The 21,452-nt window shown below is 42.1% G+C and overlaps 1 protein-coding gene across 1 annotated transcript; it reads right to left on the minus strand.

Annotated features, from left to right (window-relative positions):
* Positions 1 to 372: 372 nt before the first annotated feature.
* On the minus strand, positions 373 to 21,216 carry LOC124152629. Its single transcript, XM_046525615.2, has 3 exons — positions 20,840 to 21,216; positions 19,571 to 19,926; positions 373 to 1,644 (listed from the first exon to the last, which is right to left on the minus strand). The coding sequence occupies exons 1-3, from the start codon at positions 20,881 to 20,883 to the stop codon at positions 1,379 to 1,381; spliced, it is 666 nt and encodes a 221-aa protein (XP_046381571.2). The 5' UTR covers positions 20,884 to 21,216; the 3' UTR covers positions 373 to 1,378.
* Positions 21,217 to 21,452: the final 236 nt, after the last annotated feature.

Below are 21,452 nucleotides of genomic sequence, written 5' to 3' on the forward strand. Positions count from 1 at the left end.
ATAACACCCTATTCGGGTATCTGAAAGATAACACCAAAGTCAAACTATTGAATCCCAGTTCCTTCACTGACAACACCGCCCAGGCGTCATATGAATAACACGATAGTAACACGATCAGATCCCAGTGGCATCATTGACGGGTAACACTATTCACACTAAATCAGGATATGATTAGTAATTCCATGACAGATAACACATCCACGTAATACCAGGATTAATTGCACGTTTGCATACGACTGGCAACTGAGACAGGTTCACTTAAATTACCAAAAACAAATTCTTGAAAACACGAAAATAGAAATCATCGCGTGCCTTTTGCCGAAGTTTAGCAACAAACATTCATACTGTTTCATTTTTTATTTATATTTCCATAACACATTCCTTCCATCTGATTTCCTCTTTTGCCTGACATTTCTGTACAAAGGTGATACATGGTAATACATTTCTAGCAGAGCTTTAAGGTACAAGTTAAGTGTGGCATTAACACATTCAAAGCAGCACCAAGGGTAAATACTTCCCTCATTTTTGATAAAAAAAATCAATCGAACATAAACATTACGTACTTAGGATTCACCTATTCTTGCCTTTTTTATAAATGGGCCTATCCTGTTGATATTTAATCACTATTAACAGGTGTTTAGATGTACGGTAAACTACACACATAAGCTTCCTGAACGACGGTGAAATGAATACTTGTCACTGAATCAAAGAAAAAGCACATATAAGTAACAGAATACCGACATCAGTGTTGAAGGCCTAAGCGAGACCTTTGTTAGATTATGTTGTAATGAGAGGAAGGATTCTAGTCAATATTCAACAGGATGTGAACATTTACTAAAATACGTGGTACTGTGTGTTTAGAGGTGTGAATGTCACGTTTTTGCAAAGAATCAAAATTTATTGATTAATTAGTGAGAAATCCGCAGCAAAGGTGAGTCGACTGTACACCCAATACAAAAACTCGAAAACATATTCTCCATCGTGTCTCGGTCCGGTGGGTAAAACAGGGGAAGGGAATTGTTTTTATGACTAGTATTGAACGATATCAGATCATCGATACACCCAAAGCGTAGCCCAACGTCTTGGCTAAATTCCCTTGTTTTGACAAGGAAACTCAGACTCGTGTGCATAAAACAAGGATCATCAAGGAGGTGTACAATTGGTGTCCATAGGAAAGTTTACTTTATGTCTTTATGTCCTGTTCCCAAAGTTCACATATTTGTTCAAATGTATCACATATATTGATTTGAAATAACCATAAAATATAATTCTTTTAAGCCACCGGTACAGTCATCTTCGTATGCCAGGTCCTCTTCCTACGCCAGCACAACACCCCAGTCACCTGGCGTATGTGTAAAGGGTAATGACTGTTAGCTTTCTACAGTTGGTCATAATAGTGGTGTCCTGCTATGCCAGATAGCATGTGATCATTCTGACATTTGAGTAGCTCGCATTCATAGCGCTTGCCGCCCACCACGTTACTGGGAGATCTGTAAAGATTAAACCCAGTGCAGCCTTCTGTGATTGAACATGCAGACCCACATGGTATCGGCCTGGCCACCAGGATCTTCTGTGTCAGTGTACATGTGCTCCTCGTGTTTGGATACCTTCTATAGAAGCCCCAGAATACACCTTGTTCGCTACCTGCAACACAGAAAAGCTACAATACATTTCAGGTCATTTAATTTTACTGCAGATACCCCCAGAACATCTGGCAGTTGTTGAAAACTAGTTGTATTGTTATATGCCTCAAATATGTGTTTTGGTCTCGTGCATCAGCAGATAAAAACAAGGTATGACACGTATCTTGTTGACCCTCAAGGCAGAATTTCATTGGAGAGAAACACATCGTAAATAGATGGCTGGCGGAGGGGATCATAGATAAACATAGAGAACTCGGCTTGTTGTACTTATATTCGCCATCTGGAATTACGAAGTGAGTTGGGATTTTAACGCTGCTTTTAACAGTATTCCAGTTACATCACAGCGTATAAGCTTAGTTTGGGATGCAGACGTTAACCACTTTGGTAAAACACATAAACACGTATATGGTGCTGACAATCTACACACACAATCAGGGGTAATTTCGAACTGGTGCATGAATTACGAATAATCGTGCTCTTGGTTTATAGCGTTTCAAGGTAAACGTAACGGGTGCATATATGTACATTTCAATATCTACCCCCTGGTGACATCTTTTAATTCTTTATGGCTTTGAAATGGATAAGATCAAAAACATCCTTTTAATTCTCTAACTGTCAGTTTAATACTTTGTTTGTATGTTTGTTGTTTAATGCCGCACTCAGTAATATTCCAGTTATATGCCGGCGGTCTGTAAGCACACAAATGTTAACCAGACTATCTAATGATTGACATCATGAGCATCGATCTACGCAATTGGGATACGATGACATGCCATAGCCTAGTCAGCCAGCCTGACCAACCGATCCCGTTAGTCGCCTCTTACGACACGCATGGGTTGCTGAAGACCAAATATAACCCGGATCTTCACGGGTATCTAAGCTTAACAGATCTTACTATGTCCACCATTTACAATCGCCATGTAATTCTAGGTCTCAGGTATAGTCAAGATATCAGGCCATCAAAAACATCTCAGTAAAGAAAGTATACCAAGAGTTAGAAAAACTATGAAAAACTATGAAAGAAAGCAAAAGCATATGTATAGATTTCATTTGTGTTCCAAACAAAAGCCTTACGACTGACCGAGATACAGAGGCAAAATGACAAGTTTCACAATATCACTGTCGCAAAACTTGTTCAACCTGGCTTGAAAACCTCTGAGAGCACATTCGAAACCAACTTTATACCGAGTATGTCTACCTTGTGCATTAATGCACGCCTGAACACGGCGACGCACCGATGACGTCAAACGTCGGAGGACGTTGGGGGTAATCCGCTGCCATTCCTCAAAGAGACATTGTTACAATTCGGGGCGACTGACTGGTGCTGGTCGTCCACTGATCTGTCGGCCAAGGACTCCATAAATGTTCAATGGGGTTCATATCATCAGAACATGCCGACCATGGTAAAATGTGAATGTTCGCATTGTTCTGCGTGAACCTTGCCATATGCGGTCTCGCATTGCCTTGCTGGACGACAATGCCACGTGGCTGTTGCTGAATGAATGGTCTCAAAACGTCACACCGATATCTCTGGACATTCAGGTTTCCCTGAATAATAACGAGCCTCGTTTTGATATCACCGCCGATACCTCCCCAGACCATGACGCTACCGCCTCCAAATGGTTGACCTTGTTGAACACAATTTGGCGCTAAACGCTACTCGTCTGTATTCTCGCTGCCGACCATAAGTGTTGTACAAACTATCTACTCTCATCGGAGAACATGACGCGTCCCAAGTCCCGCACTTGCCAACGTCGAACTCGCCTGGCCCATGGCATCCTGTCACGTCGGTGTTGGCGTGTTAGCATCACTCCGAGGCTGGGTCGACGTGCTCTGATACCACGTTCCTTTAATCTCCTGTACACTGTTTATCGACTGACCCTGTGTCCCGGTGCCGTTGCTGCCGTTGAGACAATTAGATAGAGTTTTAGTTAATATCAAAAAACCATTATTCTGATGGGGTATAATCACGTCCCTAGTTTCATTGGTCACCTGTATTGATTGAGCCTATTTGCCGACCACGACTGAGCCAGAAGTATAGCCATAGTACGACTATAGCCATAAAGTTACGGTAAAGAGGCCATCAAATTGACTGTTTTCATCAGTCATATTTGCTGTCTGAAACGTTTGATGGACAAACTATTCGAATCCGTAGCAGTATAAATCGTTGGTTCGGAAGAACTTGTTCTTGATGTGATGTGCTTAATGATTAGCCGAAACTGAACCTTTCTCTGAACAGAATGAGTGAATGAGTGAGTGGTGTTTTACGCCACTTTTAACATAACATTACGACGTGTGTCGCGGGGTTGGGGGTGGGGGTGGGGGTGGGGTGAATTGGGGTGGGGGGTGGGGGTGAATGAGGGGTGGGGGGAAGACCCCGGGTATGATGCTGACAAACTTTAGAAATGGAATGGGAGCGATACAGCATTAGCACCCCCGATCCTAGGTTTCTGGCGTGTCCCAGGCACTCACTGAACAGAAACAATGACATGATTGAACACTAACGGAATCCAATCCTCCTACTGCGTTGTTTATTCAATTCCAGCAAGATTGAAGGTTTATTCCAAGCAGTTACCTGCTTCCTTCACTATTCATTGTCAAAGTGCACTGGTTTCAATCAAAATTAAGAGCTTTTCCTTGTATGTTGATTAACTGTGTGCAACATCCTGTTCTTGTTCACATTGTCCTATCACGGGTACGGTGTTGAAAAAGCCTAAACTAATCAAGATGAATCTTGAATTGGAACCCAAGGTCGAAGGTATCTGATCCTTCAAAGGGAAAAGGGAGGCAACTCTGATGAAAGAGATGAAGCGCCTCAGACGACGAGGCCAACCGTGCACTAAATTGTTTAGAATTGTCAGGTGTTGATCAATAATTTACACCAAAAGCAGAACAGTGCTGGCTATTGTATGGATAGCTAATCGACTTACGGATTCCTGTCAGCCTTGAGTGAAATAAAGTTCAGTTCAGTTCAGTTTAGTTCATTTCAGTCTCTTCATTGGGTAATACATTGACTGATGTACACGAAGGCATGTGTTTACGTTTTACTGAAATACAAGGTTGCATTTTATTCTTACCACGACCCACCCAAAACGTGATATACAACTCAACAGTTCGGGTAGCAGTGAGTTCTCACTGCTGAAAACCCAGTTTGTGGTTCAGAGTTATATCGAAGATACAGAATCCCATCTGCTACAGGGGATTGGGAGGCGTTGGATAAAGCTGCGTATAATATACATAGCCTATATATGTATTTAAAAAAAAAGAAATCATTCATGTTTTTTTACGTCTGATCGAGTACTTTCCAAAGTCATGTTTGAGTGTAAATTGAGACGGAAAATTGAAACCTCTAAAATTGTTCATTCAAGATGAGTTGTAACTTACTTACTTACTTACTTACTTTGGAGATTTAACGTGCGCTTTCCGACTGATGCGTACTTCGCACACGGGCCCGGCCAGGCCATTTAATGTGTTTCCGAAAGGGGCGAAAGTGGTGTGTGCAACCCAAGGGGGCTTTAGGGGTTGCTTATATAGAATTTGGGAATTTTGAGATTTGGAATAGATGCCGATGGGATTGGGGAGGAGAACTAAGGGAGCTGGGTATGGTGGATGTTTGTTTGTTTATGTAATTTTGATTTGGTAGATTATATTGTTTTTAGATGCGTTTTATTAGTTCCGTTTTGATTAAGAATACGCCTAAGGCCTTGAAGTTTTCTAGTTTATTTTGTGTTTATATTGCTTCTAGAGCGAGAGCCTTGTTTAGATTGAGGGTGGTTTGTAATGCGGTTCGATGTGTTAGGTAGTGTGTGCAGTGGATGAGTGCGTGTTCTGGGGTTTCTAGTTGTTTGCAGTGTGGGCAGTTACCTGTAGTATGTTTTTTTTATATTTTAGGTGGTGATTTAGGTTGGTGTGTCCTGTTTGGAGTTTAGTGATTACTCTGTCGATTTTTTTTGATGGATGGAGAATTTTTGGTTTGGTTAGTGGTTTGCTGAGAACTTTTTTACTTTGGCTATTTGAGTTGAGATATAGGTTATGCCATTTTTTGGTGATTTTTTGCTTGTTTACGCTTTTAATTTCTGATTTTGAGATGGGTAAGTTTAAGCTTATTTCTGGGATTTTGAGGGATAGTTTAGCTGCCTTATCGGCGTTTTCATTACCGTATATTCCTACGTGGGCGGGTATCCACAAGAAGTTTATTTGTTTGCCTGCCTTAGTTAGGTCGTTGGAGCTTTTAAGTATTTGATTTATTAATTTAGGTCGGTTTTTGGTATTTTTGTTTTGGAGGGCTTGTAGTCCACTTAGGGAGTCGGTAAGTATTAGGATTTTTTTTGTGGTTTTTGGATTCTTGATTATGGAGGTCTGAGGCCATGCCCATTAGTTCTGCCGTGAACATTGATTGGTTGTTTGGGAGTCGGAAGGATTGTGTGGTTTTAGTTGGTTGTGTGGTATGGACTCCGAAACCTGTGTGTTTGGAGGTCGGATCTGAAGATCCATCCGTGTAAATGTGACACCAATTTGGCCAATTGTCGTGTATGTATGCTAGTGTGGTGGTTTTAGCTATGTTTGGGTCGGTTTGTTTATTTATTTGGCTAGCTAGTGTTGTGTCTATTTTGGGTATTTTAAGTTTAGGGGTGAAAATATTTGATTGTTTGCAGTTTTGTTTAAGATTTTTAATTTGGTGTTCATTTAGGTAGTTTGTTATTCTTTGGGATATTGGGGTAAGTAAGGGGTGTTTACGAGCTAGAGCTTGGTTTTTGGGGCTGATATTTTGGTTTATTAAGTTTTGGATGAGAGGGTTTGATTGGGACGCTGCCCAGAAATTTAAGCTTAGCTGTTCCCTGCGTAGACTTAGTGGCATTTCTCCTGTTAAGGCCTGAAGTGAAGTGTAGGAGGTGCCATGTTGGGTGCGTGTAATTAGTTTGAGAGCCTGATATTGTTTTGCTGGACTTCACTTGTAGTTGTTTGGTTGGAATCTCCGCTCGACATATTTCTATTGTATTTGTTTGTATTATTGCCGACTAAAGAGTGAGTGAGTATGGTTTTACGCCGCTTTTAGCAATATTCCAGCAATATCACGGCGGGGGACACCAGATATGGGCCTCACACATTGTACCCAGCCGACTAAAGAAGTTTGGACTCAACGTATTCTTCGTCTTCAATCTGAGCTAATTTCCCCGTCAACATACACGTTGACACAGCTAAGGCCCAGACAAACCTGAGCTGTAGGGTTATCGAGTCACACCTTAAAGTTAGACTCGTAATTTCAAAAATCTAAACGACAAAATCTTTTATTTGTTACTAAGTTATTAATGTGCAAAATTAAATGTAATGTCTAGGACTTTGAATTCAGATTAGGGACATTCCTGGGTAAGCCACCCCCACACATATATATATTCAACATTTCAGAGTTTTGATGTCGGAATTAAGGATTATTATATTCCTTGGGCATAGCACCCACAATATATGGGCAAGCTCCGTTAAAGACACGGGAAGAGCACCCATTGTACTTAAAAGGGCAAACGTACCCACAAGTACCGTTTGGGTCGCGCGATAAGTTAGACTCCTGGTTTCAAATTTCGTTATGTGAAATAGTTGCTTAAAAGTTTAATTCGTACTTTTTTATGACATTACTCATTATCATTATCATAATTTGGTACTGAGTCGCACCGCCAAGCCTGACTCCTGAATTCAAAGAACCTTCAGTTATATATTTATTGAATCTGTGCAAAACGGTAATTACCTTGTAGTGAAATTGCACATTAAAAAGAATACTTGGTTGATGTAACAAATGTTATATCGTTGTGTGTTCAATACTTGGTTAGTTTTCAAACTGGCACTAAATCAAAATGGCTAGATGATCACTTTCATACCGTTGTTGGATAGGTATATGTGTTGCACAAGTATTTCAACGATCTCCTGAACTCATCTAACTGATTATGCAATGCTGTTCCTGTCTGTGAAAAATATCAATTTGTACTCGTTTAAGCTTGGGGTCAAAGCTTCACGGAACGGAGGGAAGTTGTCATAGCGACTGATTTACGACTACTATTGTCTGAAGTTCATTTGACTCCAAAGGCTAATTATCCTGTAGCCATGACATGTATATGTCTCCATAACTTAATTGTCATTATGTTTTAGGCGCTAATCACCGTTGCTAATCCTCACCACCATTTCATTGTATATTGACTGACAGCCAACCTGGGCTGCTATATCAGTTCCCGTTAATAACTGTTATTTATAGTATGACATTTATTGCCTTAACTGTTCATCCCCTGTGCTGTGTCGGTTCATCACCCCCAGAAGTCCCATGTCCAGAGTATAGTCATTGTCTTTCCATTGTTGTTCATTATTATATATGTGCTACCATTACACAGTTAGTCAAGCTTGGATTCCAAATGCTGTTGTAGGCACGACCTCGATCAGGATGTGCCGCTCGTAGGAAACGTCCTGAGGTTGAGCTGGAGCTCCGCTCACCTCATGTATGCCTGAGCTGGAAGGTCCGCTCATTGCTGTGTTTGTGTTGTCAGAGCAGGTATTCCGCTCACTGTGCAATTGTTGTTTATTGTTTACATGTTTACATGTTGTGCATAAAGCGTTCCGGGACAGTGATGTCGATTTTGTTCTTTATTCCCCGAAGAGCTAATTCCCTGTCAACATGCGCGTTGACACTTCGTCCTGTCATTGTGATTATCACAAGGCTCCGTTTTGTTTTGGTATTACCCTTGCTCTACGTACATATGCTATGTCTACATACAAACTAGGTATTGATCCACAGCTTGAAAGACACCTGGTGCATATAATTACTTAATTGCAGTAAGTAGCACATAATTCACGCTTGGTGTGGCGTATAGTCATTGTATCTATGCCAAAGAAACATAGTCTCAAGGGTAGTCAGGCCAGGTCTTTGCTAGTGTTGGTTTTAAAAGGCTCCTGGCTACAAAGAAAGTTGTGTCCCAAAAAACGATTTAGTTGATTTAGTTGATTAGTTATTAGGTTATTACTAGACACCGTACGTTCATGCCCTGAAAGGAAGGCTATCATTAGGTTCAAACATGTGCACTCTGGAAGTATCTATCTTTACAGTCATGTCATTTTCTCAGACAAGCTTCTTCATTAATCGAACACTATCAACGCATTAACTGTTGAAAAACTGCATATGCCAATCCACGTGTCTGTATTATGTGTCGTTCATGCTCAAAAGTTGCAGCTCCAAGGTCATGGAAGCAGAATGTAATTTGTTGAACAAAACTATGACAACTGTATTAAACCGCGACCAACATAATTATCATCTTTCAGAGCGAGAACCACATTGGAAATCAACGTTTTGGTGACATCGCTAAATTACTGAAAACATACGACCTTTTTATAGTCTTTGACTGTGGCTTGGAACCAGTACTAAATTGTGTGTTGAAAAGCCATTATTAACTATCAACATGGAAGTGTAGATACAAGTTATCCAATGTACCCAGTTTATCATGCTCGATGTTTCTTCTCCTTAAATCTTCATTCAATTATGATAAATACGGTACCTAATAATGCATCAACATCCAATTAACGGTTGATATTTGCCTGGACATTTGGCGTTCCATCTCTCATATAACCGGAACGTTGTGTAGCAGAACTACTACCTCCATCCTCCCCTTTTCCTTCAGTGAAGCTTGTCTGCATTAACTGTAAAGACCACGGTCACGATTTTGAATGTAGATCTATGAACTCGCGCCCAGAAGAGGCATTTTGATTGGTCGTTGATTTCATGTTTTTAGTCTGTGATAAGAGGATGAGGCTAGTAACGTCACTTCCAAAACAAGGCTAAGGTGGATCCAGGGTTATATCAGAATATAATGAAGATGTAATATACAAGCTACTCGGAGATGGCAGTTCACACTAACATCAGAGCTTTATTAGGTTTATAAAGCTATGTTATGCTATCCCCTTCACCTTACCAATGTTTTCTGAATGAATATATAAGATAGATGCGCGATAAAGAACAACGAAGAAGAAATCGTGGTTTGTTTCGCGATAAAACATTGTTCTATTATGACGTCATTACGGGAGACTCGCAACTTGATGACGTCATGTATTGGACGACGAAATATTTTAGAGTGAATCGTATTGTGAGTTTTTCCCCATAAATTTAGGCCGGCAACGCAGATAAACGCAGTGGCCGAACGATCGCATCGGAGTAGCTGAGATGTGATAATCGGTATTGGGAGAAAACGTACAGACAAATCGACGTGAAGATTGTGAGAATATGCGGGAAATACCAAACTTGTTAAAATAATGGGTTTGTCCGTTAGATAGGAATGAACTCAGGGAGTTATTTACATACGGGTAAATATTTTTAAAGCTTGTACATTTGATCATCATGATAAACTAGGCTGTATGTACAGGTGAGGTGAGGTGAGGTGAAATGGGGTTTAACGTCGCGTCCAAGATTATTGCACTTATATAGCGACGTGCATGCACGTGTATATGTGTGTGTGTGGCTGCTTGTACTAGTCCGGACTGATGCCGATTTATAGTGCTAGCACACTGAGATACCATGCCGCAGTTTAACATGAATACCCCACTCAGACACAGTATACTGACTCCGAGCCGACCAGTCCTTGTTTTAGCCGCTTAATGCCGAGCGCCAGACAGGGTAACAACAAGTACCATCTTTTAACGTATTTTGGTATAACGCGCCTGGGGATCGAACCCCGGACCTTCCGCTCTCCGGGCGGACGCTCTACCATTAGACCACGGAGGCGGTCCTGTATGTACATAATGTTGATATTTCATTTACCCTCATGTTGTATTCTCCCTGCAGTGTTTAATTGTACGATAAACAACGACCACGAGTCCTTTATTTCTTAAATATTAACCTGTAATTATCATTCTTTCTGTTAAAAAAGTAACATACATTAATATAACTGTCAATAACACAGGACATACAGAAGTCTGCCTGTCGCCATAGTTGTGATGTAATGACTAACACCTGACAACCCCACATGTGTTATAAAAGTACTTAATTGCATTAAGTAAAGTACATCCTTTATGGAACTTGCAGTGTCTGAACACAATGAAGGGCGTGAGCAGACAGTGTAGACTCCCTGGTGTCACCCCTTTGTCCTGGCGTTGCTCCTATCAAAGGAAGTAGTGATGCTGCCTGCATCTGGTGTGCACTTACTGTTCTTGTCTACAATGAACAAGTCAAAGTTCAAGTATGTCTTTGTGCTTCCGTTCCCATAATGGATTCTTACATGGTAACAAATATCCGAGACCGACGGTGTGTATGCTTTACTGAACGGACGATATAAAAATATAATGAAACTATATATGAGGGTTCTACAGATTTTGGCTGTAGCAGAATTATATCACAAAGAAAAGAGTTTTTGCGATCGTTTATAATATCAAAGCCCTGCAAACAACGTCCTTCTGAGGCTTTTCTTGCTTCAAAAATATTGTGCAATGCAATAACATTTCATTGGTAGTATACCCTCACTTGAACAACAATGCTTGTCATCGTATCCAAGTTGCGCAGATTGATGTTCACGATGTCAATCACTGGATTGTCTTTTCCAGACTCGAATATTTACAGACAGCCGTCATATGGTTGGAGTATTGCTGAATGTGGCGTTAAATAACAAACAAACAAGTAAAAGAGGTATAATATATTTAAGATTTTACATGACTAAAACGTGACCAATCGCCATCCTTATTAGCAACCAGTATCTCGTCAAAAAAATGTCCATTTTACAGACTATACCACATTACCCGGATTGATTTAGATTTCATTTTCCTGATATGAAGGCATCTTGTTGATATTTCTGAAATTTCTTAGCCGTTTAATGTCTCATGGCGGTGACACTTTCAACCATGTTACGACCGCGTGGTTCACTGAGGGAAAAATTTAGTAAATTGATAACTTGCCCAAAATGAAAAGTTTGTTGTCAGTGGTGAAAAAATGAAAAGTGTTTTTTGTGAAAATGACCCAAGCGTCAACAGTCTCGTGTTAAAAGGGAAAACGAATAGATTGTTTGATGGTGCTCAGTAAACAAATAGTTTCTTGGATAGAGCTGGGAAGAATAGATGGTTCTCTGGATAGGTAGAATTTGAATTGTTAAAAGACCAACTGCCTGTCATATAAATTTTGAATAAAGTCGTGGGGCAGCTGGGTAGCCTTGTGGTTAATGCGTTCGCTCGTGACGCGGCGAGCCCGGGTTCTGTAGTGTGTTGCCAGCTAGCACGCGCTGTGACTTAGTTAATGACGTCATGGTGACCGCATGTACTGCCGCCGTGATACCAGAATAAACCCATGATCCTTCCATGTCGTCTTGGTTACGGAGACGGAGATAGTCCCAGTGTGAGAACAAGGAGGAAGGACATCACAGGCCAAATCTCCCCCAAACATGTAGAGCTTATTGCTGAAGTCCCAGTGTGAGAACTGGGAGGAAGGACATCACAGGTCCAATCTCACCCCAAAATGTAGAGCTTATTGCTGAAGTTCCCCACCTTGATATTGCTGGACTATGTAACTAAAAGCGGCGTAAAAATATCAACCCACTGACTGACATTTATAAAGAACTAGTCTCACATGTAGAAATGATCAATATATTTCAGGCAAACCCCTTTCCAGTTTCGGATTCTAGGTGAAGAGATAACGGCAAATACAGATCCGGACACATAGTGAACATTTGGGATATCAAAGATAAATTCTCACGCAAAGAAGAAACTATAACGATTTTGGTACGTTTTACCAGCAGGCAACCTTGGCATTTTATTTTTTAACATTATGCTGAACAATGCTTAACAAATGACTACAGAAAACCAGAGGAGGAATAACGAAATTAAATTAAACGGCAATACATATCCCTAAATAAAGCAAAACAATTTATAATTTGGATAATTTGGAATTTTAGGGGTTTAGAAATTCGAAATAGCGGCATGGCCTATGACCTGTGTTTGTGTATGAGTGTTAGGGAGTTGGTAGGGTGTATGTAAGTCTTGGCACGGCTCTGGCATCGATACAAGAAGGTTGGATCCACGTATTGGGATGTCGTTTATCAGACAAGGCACAAGGAAACGCAAGTGAAGTTTAACTTTATGGAAAGCATTCGGGACTTTGTACAATGGTCGTTTGTTAAGCTGCGTTTTGGCAACTCATTATTCACTTTTTGGCCGTTAACATTAAACTTAGATACAGGCTACTGTCAAAAACGAGATATTTCCAAATATGCATTGATATTTGTTTTTCAAAGGTAAATAAACTTTCATAAAATATATTCATGAAGTTGCTTCTCTTTTGCGGTTCAGTATATATTAGAAGAGTGAGTGAGTGAGTGAGTGAGTATAGTTTTACGCCGCTTTGAGCAATATTCCAGCAATATCACGGCGGGGGACACCAGAAATGGGCTTCACACATTGTACCCATGTCTGGAATCGAACCCGGGTCTTCAGCGTGACGAGCGAACGCTTCAACCACTAGGCTACCCGACCGCCCTTATATTAGAAGAAGACGGTATTTATGGATAGGGTGTTTGGGGTGCGTGCTGATGTGGTGGTTTTGTGGTTGGGTTGTGTGTATCGGTGGTGAGACCGGTCACGTCAGTGTTGCTGTTTGTAGCCATTAGCTGACAGTTTTGGTTTCTTGTTATTTTTGTGATGTTCGTCAGCGCAGTGTCCGCATGGGGTGGCGGGATGATAGGAATAGGCATGTCTGATTGGGGTGAGTTGTATGTTTTTTGTATGCTATCAGAAGGTTGTTAAGCCAAATGGTGTTTGGGAGCCCTCCTCTTCTTTTTGATTCACTTGACTTTCTGTCTTAGTGGGTTAGAATTTCGGATGTTGTAGTTATTAGGTGGCTTAGCATTGCGTTTGTTCATTCTCTAGCTCAGTAGTGTGTGATTTGTTTGCATTTAAGGGGATGGGCTATTTCAACAGGCAACTTTAAGAGAGATGTGAGTGCAGTGCCTGATACTGCGCCAAGTGAGATTGATAGCACTTTGTATTGCACTGAGTCTGCTTGGTGTCTGTGTGCGTGCGTTGTATGCGGGGGCGGCGTATTCTAACTTGGGTCTGTTGAGTATGTTGTAGACAGTATGTAGCGTATGCTAGTGTGTTCCCGGCTTGTTCCCCGTATGCTGCATTAGGTTTAGGTCTTAGTTGCAGTTTGTGATGGTGTGTTGTGGGTGTGTATATTGGTCCGGTATTAGAGTTTCGTTTGTGTGCAGTAGTTGGTTTCAGTGTTTTTTAGTGTTAAGGATGGAGGGTAGTTTTGCATATTATGTATTTGAAGAAAATGTATTATGTTTAGTCAGTGTTGATTTTGAAACCCCATGCGTCCATTAATATTTTAGTTTGACAATTTAGTGATAAAACGGCTTTGAGAAGTCGGTAAGTATGGCTGGAAGATAGTACTTGTTAGCCTGAGCTATTCTGATGTCACGTTCAATTCGAATGATACGATCTAGGGTGGTTCTGCCTGGATCAGGTCTGCATGTACACGACCGGGCCATAAGTTAAGAGACACTTGAGACGTCGCAAGTTTGGCAAGAGACCATCGCACTTGGTTCAGCACGTCTAACTTTTGACCCGCTAAATGTTATGACACGAAACTTTGCTCACAGGGTGAATACGTCATCACGCATCGCGTGCCACGTGCTTTGTTGTCATCTGCTCCGTTTCTCGCGATTTCTGCGTGTTTTAATGTGACTTTGATAAAGAATTAAAACAAATTCAAAATTGATAGAAAACACCTGTTCGATTGAGCTGAGGATAGCTTGCGCCATATGAAGTGAATTCCATTGACTCGGACAAAGCGGGGACAAGGGATTTATTCTGTCTCTCAGAAATCCACATGCAGCCTGATTTGCTCATTTCCTGGTATAAGAAATTTATTAATTCTCTAAGAAATGTATCCCCTCCATTTATCAAGATCGCGTGGACCAATCAGATATCATCATTCTGACATAAAGGTATGATAAAAGTGCTTCCTCGTCGAAAACATTTCTGCGGTGTCCAAGATTGTGATAAGGAGTGTTTGTGTTTTGCCGTGTATGCTGCGGTTGTCGAGTAGTATATAGTATCGTTTGCTCCTGGAACAGACGACCTGGTCCAGCTGTGGAGAGTTGTGTGTCAGCTCGCGAATTGTCCGGGGTGCGTTGTCGGGTACAAGTATATGGGCTTGGGGTGGGTGGCGGGTACTTGTATATGGGCTTGGGGTGCGTTGTCGGGTACAAGTATATGGGCTTGGGGTGGTTGTCGGGTACAAGTATATGGGCTTGGGGTGGGTGTCGGGTACAAGTATATGGGCTTGGGGTGCGTTGTCGGGTACTAGTATATGGGCTTGGGGTGGGTGTCGGGTACAAGTATATGGGCTTGGGGTGGGTGTCGGGTACAAGTATATGGGCTTGGGGTGCGTTGTCGGGTACAAGTATATGGGCTTGGGGTGCGTTGGTCGGGTACAAGTATATAGGCTTGGGGTGGTTGTCGGGTACAAGTATATAGGCTTGGGGTGCGTTGTAGGGTACAAGTTTATGGGCTTGGGGTGCGTTGTCGGGTACTAGTATATGGGCTTGGGGTGGGTGTCGGGTACAAGTATATGGGCTTGGGGTGCGTTGGTCGGGTAAAAGTATATGGGCTTGGGGTGCGTTGTCGGGTACTAGTATATGGGCTTGGGGTGCGTTGGTCGGGTACTAGTGTATGGGCTTGGGGTGGTTGTGTGATGTAAGCAGGTGTAGTGGAATGTTTGCAGGGTCAACTAAATGTTCTTCTGAAAGCAGTGGGGACTGGAGGTAAACACAGAATACAGAATACTTTTGTTGTTGTACATAGGAGACATGGTAAGGTTGAGGTCACTGAAAAATGGTCGAATGACGTGAAATCCTTTCAAGTGGTTGATTGATTTTCATATCTCGGTATTTTATTTTATTTTAATAACAATTTCGGAAGAGTATCTTGAAGACCAAGGCGGAAACGTTTAAGTCTGAAAAACGAAATAGTTTTGCTAGGATTTTCAAGGTTTGTGTTGTCGAAAGGCCTGGTTTGAGGTTTGCTGGTACAAGTTTACTGATGTTGTATTTGTGTTTTCTTTCGAGATTGTGTATGCTTGTGTTTATGTAGTGTGTTTATTGGCATGTGTTTGCAACTGAGTGATTCGTGTATCAGTAGTGTTAGGAAGCCACATGGAGCATTTGGACTTTTAATGTGTGTTTTTAACTAGGTATGGTGTAAATTGGTAAAGTGAATCGTAAATTCTTTGGTAGTTTAGATGCTTAATTCTTGCTATTATTTGTGGGTTGAGATTATTTCGATTTATTAGAGATTTAATTTCATGGGATTTGGGTATGATGTCATTTGCATTCCACTGGATTATGTGCATGATAGTAGTGTTAGGAGCATGTTTATTTTAGTGTGTGTAGTGTCCCATCATAGTTGGATGGATTTCACGTTGTGTTTACATTCGGCTGACGGGAGAGTGCATTGTGAGGTTCGGAGGAGATACTGGAGAATTGTTCCTATTGTGTTGTTGGCAGAGACAGTTCCTTTTATAGCTTTGCTTTTGTTTTGGGTTGACCTTGGGAAGACGTGTTTGTGTGTGTGTGTGTGTGTGTGTGTGTGCGCGTGCGTGCGTGTGTGTGTCGTGTTATATATAACATAATACATAGGAAAACGATAATTTAATAATCTTAAACAAACATGCATAATCTATTCTTGCTATCACAAATAATTTTATCATTTTCTTCTTAAATCATCATGTGTCACGAGGCCACGAGGTCTTTATAATAAAGGGAACAATATGGGTTTTATGGTGTGCGTGCGTGCGTGCGTGCTATGAAAATCCCTGTCCTACCAGTTGCTAATTTTAGAGTTTAGGTCTTGGGGGCTCAGTCACACATTCAGGATTTTTACTGCCGTCATTCATAGGATCATTCCCGATTGAAATTTGTCAGAAGTCTGATCAAGATCCTGTGATTCGTGGCGGGAAATTCACAAACAATCAGATAGCGTACCGATTCAGCCGTTTCAAGTCGAATTCGTCCCGATTCTCCCGTTCTGAATCCGAATCTGATCCGATTTGTATCTTCCGCATGGTAATAAACGTCCGAATCCGTCTCGACAGCGTCCCGATTCTCCCGAATGCGATCCGACAGAGATCCGACAGTGACCGGACAGTGAACCGACAAAGACAGTTCGCATTTGGCAAGATCTGGACGCAATCTAGACTCAATCGACAAGAAACGGCAATGAATAATTCATGTCCGTTCATCACGACAGCTTCCCGATCCACAGGACACGGTCCAGACAACTCAGGTCATTGTTACGATTTTGATCCGATACAGCAGAATCTGTCACGACATAGTCACGATTGTAATCCGACTAGACAAAATCGGCTGAGTTTCCCGAATGTTACGGGACGCACCATACTGTTAGGAGTGCTTGGCCGACCTCTCTGGACCATTCCCGACCCGAAGGACTATGTTACGAACGTACAGGAATGTGTTCAGACAATGATAGGACATTCCAGATCATTGAGGATAGTAATCCTTTTCACTTTTCGTGTCGTAGCCCTATTTGATCTCAAACGGGAGCCATAATCGGCACTGTGTGAACCTGGCCTTAGCGGGAACGGGGAGGTGAGAGCCGTAATTGTTTTAATAACTGGATTTGGTTTTGGCGGACTGGGCAGGTGTTTGAAAAGGCAGTTTGATCATACCGATCGAGTTGTTGATTGCACTCCGACATATTATGGAACTCGGAGCTGCGTTTACAACAGTTCTCTAGGTTTTTTTACAATCTGATTTCGAAAAGATGGCAGATGGTACATTGGACTGTTTTACTGTATTGTGCACTTTGCAAGAGTGGGTGATTTGGGTTTAACGCTGCTTTTAACAGTATTCCAGTTATATCGCGGCGTGTCAGCTTAATGTGGGAGGAAAGCCCGAAGTGATGCAGGTCTCAGACGTTTACCACTTCCGTGAAACTCACGAGCACGGGTATGGTGCTGACAAACCTAGAAACATAATCGGGGCGAACCGGGATTCGAACCGACTATCATAGACCCGTGAAAATCCGGGGTAGACTAGATCTTCAGCAACCCATGCTTGCCGTAAAAGGCGACTATGCTTGTCGTGAAAGGCGACTAACGGGATCGGGTGGTCAGGCTCGCTGACTTGGTTGATGCATGTCATCGATCCCAATTGCGTGGATCGATGCTCATGATTTTAATCACTGGATTGTCTGGTCCAGACTCGATTATTTACAGACCGCCGTCATATAGCTGGAATATTGCTGAGTGCGGCGTTAAACAACAAACCAACCAACCAACCACAGTCATAGCTTTCAGGCGTGCCCAAGGGACGCAACTCTGCACAGCGAACCGCGGCGCCTTAGACGACCGGGCCACCCGTGCCCTCACTTTGCAAGAGATTGATCCCATCAGTATTTTAGGGGGAAATTTGGTGCTTTGAAGGTTAGGATTATGGTGGAGGTGTTGGTTTTGCGGCCTTGTATTTTTTCTGGTGTTTATTAGAAGGTTCATAATATGGGGCTGGGTTTGGAGTTTTTTTATTTCGTTCACGTAAGCTTGAAGGTCGTGGTCAGGAGTTTTTTTTATTTCGTTCACGTAAGCTTGAAAGTCGCGGTCAGACTCCGGAGGGTCAGACTAACTGTCCCCTTTTGTTTCAACCAACAAAGAATCTACCATGCCAGATTATGACAACTATTGGTGTTTCTTTTATTGCCAAAGTGAGGACACTTTTAAAGTTTATTTTGAAGGCTCTGCCGCAGCTGTTAAAAAAATTGAATTTTTAATTGGCTTGTTTTAGTATGAACCCAAATGTGTTTGTGTACTGTGAAGTGAGGGGGTTGGACCTGTATTAAATGCTAGAGGTACTAAATATTGATTGATGTTTTATTAGGCCAAGGTGGAACAAGGCCCTTTTTATTTTATCTTTGATTCGGTTTGAAGTTATTCGGGAGATTGTAGAGGGCATTTACACCCCGTGGCTGTGGCTGTGGCCGTGGCTGTGGCTGTGGCTGTGGCCGTGGCTGTGGCTGTGGCTGTGGCTGTGGCTGTGGCTGTGGCTGTGGCTGTGGCCGTGGCGGCTAGAAAACGTAGTGGAGTGGATTGGGAGCTGCAGGGGGTAGCGATTGAGATCGTGCGCGAGTTTGGAGGGGATTTTCCGAAAGGAGGTGGTATGACTGTTGTGGGGTTATTTAAAGGCTTGAGGTCTAGGTTAATGCTTGCGGGGGGACTGCGGGCGGTCATTTCTGTTTTGGTGACGGTCGAATGATAGTGTCCGGTTGCGATTTGACGCCATGTTGGATAGTTGGAGAGTTGGATTGCAGCTGAGACCGCTGGGGGATGAGATCGAATCCAGTCTTGAATCCAACCATGCTTATATACTCGAGGAGTGACAAAAGCGCAGATCTCGAAGGAGGCAACCGCCATTCGGGCAGTCTCTCATCCTAAACCACTAGCCAAGGCTACAGAGTGTGTTTCACAACAAACTTAAAACTGATATCACAGATAAGAATAATAATAAACACCATTACTATGACTATCATGATAATGTGCAGCATTTGTACTTAGAAAGGCGTGGTGCAATGCAGTTGTCCCGATAGTATTGACCCTGCCATGTACACTATGGAGCACAGTTCGTCCAGCTATTGTAACCACCCCATATCCTTGTGGACCCACCCCAAAACGATCATGCTGTACGAAATTAACGGCCATAAAACCCCCCTTAGGACGTTCCAAACTCGAAAACATGACATTAGCCCAACGTCGAGTATCCCAGTGCTGGCATTCTTTTCTTTTTTTTGCATAGTATACAGAAGAAAGTATAAGCAATACAGTACAAGGGGACGGTCAACAATCTGGATCCTTGTCACAGTAAAAAAGATCAGTTTTGAACCAAACATCGTTTTACTAAAACACCTACCTTCAGTGCTGGACGGCATTGCCGTGGTTCCGAGGCTACTTGCACTTCCGGTCGTTTCCGTAGTTTCGATGGCAAGAGTGGTTTCAATATTACCAGCACTTCCGGTTGTGCCTGTTCCCGCAATGGGTACACAGATCCCGCCTACAACCTCACCTGGCACGGGGTCGGGCACAGGGCTAGTTATGCATGCTGTGTTCGGCCAGTTACATGTTCTACCGTCATAAACAGTACCAGCCCCACAGGTGAAGTGAAAGGCTTTGCTAAAAACACACCGATAGTAGGAGGCACTGTCAGCAGGGTCACAGAAAAACTCGCCCTCTGCTCTACCTATGCAGAAGTCTGGATTGCAGGCCAAGCTGAAATCAAAACAACTCAAACGTATTTATTTGAAACTCGATAATGTCACCATCTAAAACTGACATATGGTATCAAGTGCATCTGATTTATTCAGTTAAATAAGAGCGACGAAACCCCTTTCCATATTCTTAAGAAATCTATGTCAAAAACAAGGTATGTACGATTCCGACTATATCATGAGTATGTGTTTATGAATCACTATCAAATAGTGATGATACCAGGTGTTCGCGAAAATGTTGAGCGTATCCTGCCCAATCGGTGGCACCCGTCACACACACATGCAAAGACAAGTCAAGTGAGGCCTCAAATTTGGGAAATGTTCTCCAAATGTCCACCATAAAACTTTTTTAATTCTTTACTGATGCCTTGAATGTTGTAACGTTGATCAAACAACTTCTGAACAAGAAATGTATGACGCGCTTCGAATTCTATTGAGAAAGGGCATGCGCCATTGTACCTCAAAGGTTACGAAATGTAGACACCAAGAGTTGGTGCTGTAGGAATTATAGCTCGACATAAAGGGAAAGTTGACTATTGAAAAGTTGAAAATATCCCTCTTGTCATACAGACGTGTGGAGAGTGTTTCGTCATGTCATGCATAAATCTAAATATGAAACAGATGAAGCGGTTAAACAATTGTACACGTGTGTTTTACTGTTAACACACACACTCTCTGCGTATCCCGGGTGATCTATATGACAGCTTTAAGCTCATTTTAAGATTAAATAGAAAGTCACCTTTGTGATATACGCTTGAAAAAACTATTTTATGTAATTTGTTTATGATTTAAACATTTCGCGAAAGAGATGATTACACAACTGTGTCAAACAGCAACAAGGTCATGTTATCAAACCGCCAACATGTGGACATTCATCTGAGTTTGAAATACACTGAAAAAGAGACACAACGAACCTGGCATATATCATTGTAGTCAGAATAACTGACCACAGGAACATGTTCAGTGAATATCGCTCACTTATGATGACATCAATTTTCTCAGTCTATAGCTCCTTCCACAACTTAAGATAACATGGAGATCTCAGATCTCAGGAGCAAGGAGAATCTAACAGTGATTTCCAAACAAATCCTTGTAGTCCCGAGATTAAAGATGACCACAAGCAGTCAAGGAATTCTCCCAGCTTGTGCCAGATATTCTATAATGACTTCCCTACAGTAACTGTTCATGAACAAATACTGCTATTGTATAGGTACTGAATCAGTGGGAGGCTCATCCTATAAACACCTGCATCGTCTTGTCTAGTTATATTGCCGCAGCTGCTGACGTAAACATTCCCTCCTCACCCAATCACTTATGTTCACGAGCTGTCTGCCTTTGTCTCAGAATGTCATTGCCGATTACCACCTTTTAACAAGCCGTTTCATCGTGGGTCGCGTGCACGGCTAGCATTATTCATTAACGATTTCTGTAACATAACTGCGCCATGGGGATTCTGGTGTTCCCAGAACATCGAACCTGTCTAAGGAGCCGACGCTAGTGGGGATCGGCTGGTCACACTGCGTGACC

Source organism: Haliotis rufescens, unplaced genomic scaffold (genome assembly GCF_023055435.1).
Source record: "Haliotis rufescens isolate VD_foot unplaced genomic scaffold, xgHalRufe1.0.p SCAF_9, whole genome shotgun sequence".
NCBI classification, from domain to species: Eukaryota; Metazoa; Mollusca; class Gastropoda; order Lepetellida; family Haliotidae; genus Haliotis; species Haliotis rufescens.

Bases quoted from the DNA above. Each gene is read 5' to 3' on its own strand.
- LOC124152629 (XM_046525615.2), bottom strand. From the start codon at position 20,883: ATGTTCCTGTGGTCAGTTATTCTGACTACAATGATATATGCCAG. The intron at 19,927-20,839 runs GTTCGTTGTGTC...TTTTGATTTCAG, and splicing joins ACTACAATGATATATGCCAG to CTTGGCCTGCAATCCAGACT. The intron at 1,645-19,570 runs GTAGGTGTTTTA...TCTGTGTTGCAG, and splicing joins AATGCCGTCCAGCACTGAAG to GTAGCGAACAAGGTGTATTC.